Raw genomic sequence first — 1,363 nt, forward strand, 5'->3', positions numbered from 1 at the left:
CTGTGTTTCAGGTTCCGCATCAGATTCCAAACACAAATAATCGTCTAGTTCAAAAATACGGATTTTGGTCCATTTTAGTCGGGTGGTACGAAATTCGCCCGAAAATTCCCGATGAAATCTAGGACTTGGAGACCCTTATATCATTCTTCTCCAAAATTTATAACTGTGTTCCGAGTTCTGCGCTAGATTTCAAACACTAGCCAAAGTCTGGTCTAAAAATATAGATTTAGGTTCTTTTTTTCGAGGGGTAAGAAAATCTCCTTCAAAGTCCAGATGAAATCGAGGACCGAGAGACTCTTTTAGCATTCTTCTCCTAATTTTATAACTGTGTTCCAAAATTCGTGTCGGATTTCAAACACAAGCAATTACTTGGGCTATATTCAAGAAAATGTTTCTAATTAAGTATTTCCCTGAAGATATCTGTAATAGAGAGGAGATGGAATTTGTTAAATTGGAACAAGGAAATATGTCAGTAGCGAAGTATGCTGCTAAGTTCGAGGAATTATCTAGGTACTATCCACTCTATGTTGGAGAGGCAGGAGAAAATTCTAAGTGCATCAAGTTTGAAATGGGACTCAGGTCAGAGATCAAAAAATAGGTTGGAATGCAAGAGATCCGTGACTGTCCTACCCTAGTGAATAAGAGTAGGATTTATGATGAGGATAGTCGTGCTGAAAAGGCATCTTACAGAAACACTGGAACCATGAAGGACAAGAGGCCTATGCATCATAATAGAGGAAAACCTTACTCTTTTCCTCCTAGTAAATCTGTAAGTCGTTTGAATTATCAACAATACAGTTTTTCAGCTGGAAAAGGAGCTAGTAGTGGTAACCGAAAAAGAAATGGAAATAGTTATAGTTATGGGAGTGGTAGAGGAAACCCCCAATGGACGAGGAGTTAGTAACATAAATAGTAAGAACAGGAGTCAAGTCTCGAGCAACAACAATGGTAATAATGGTGATCCAGCTACTCCTATCCGATGTCACAGGTGTGGTAAGCAAGGTCACATGGAATATGAATGTAGAGATGCTGGAATTACTTGTTTTAATTGTCAACAACAAGGCCACATTAGCACAACATGCCCCTACCCAAGGAAGACTCCACAACCTGGAAACCAGAATTCCCAAGCCAGCCGACCTAAATCCAATGGAAGAGTCTTTGCCCTCAGTGGTTCAGGAGCGTTTGAGAAAGACAACTTGATCCAAGGTACATGTCTCATAAGTGATACTCCTTTATTTATGCTATTTGATTGTGGTGCCACTCATTCCTTTGTGTCTCTTGACTGTTTAGACGTTTAAGACTATATGTATCTCATTTGTAGTATGATTTGATTGTGAATACCCCAACTAGTGATTATGTTGAT

The 1,363-nt window shown here is 39.1% G+C and overlaps 1 protein-coding gene across 1 annotated transcript in view; it reads left to right on the forward strand.

The window, feature by feature from the left end:
• Positions 1 to 388: 388 nt before the first annotated feature.
• Positions 389 to 1,363, forward strand: part of LOC140919657 (uncharacterized) — a 2,091-nt gene continuing 1,116 nt past the window's right edge. Inside the window, exons 1-3 of the mRNA XM_073366260.1 lie at positions 389 to 579; positions 649 to 769; positions 807 to 1,206. Of these exons, the coding sequence (XP_073222361.1) occupies positions 389 to 579; positions 649 to 769; positions 807 to 1,206 (712 nt within the window). The remainder of the gene's footprint in view (positions 580 to 648; positions 770 to 806; positions 1,207 to 1,363) is intronic.

Source organism: Cicer arietinum, chromosome 3 (assembly GCF_000331145.2).
Source record: "Cicer arietinum cultivar CDC Frontier isolate Library 1 chromosome 3, Cicar.CDCFrontier_v2.0, whole genome shotgun sequence".
In the NCBI taxonomy this organism is placed as follows: domain Eukaryota; kingdom Viridiplantae; phylum Streptophyta; class Magnoliopsida; order Fabales; family Fabaceae; genus Cicer; species Cicer arietinum.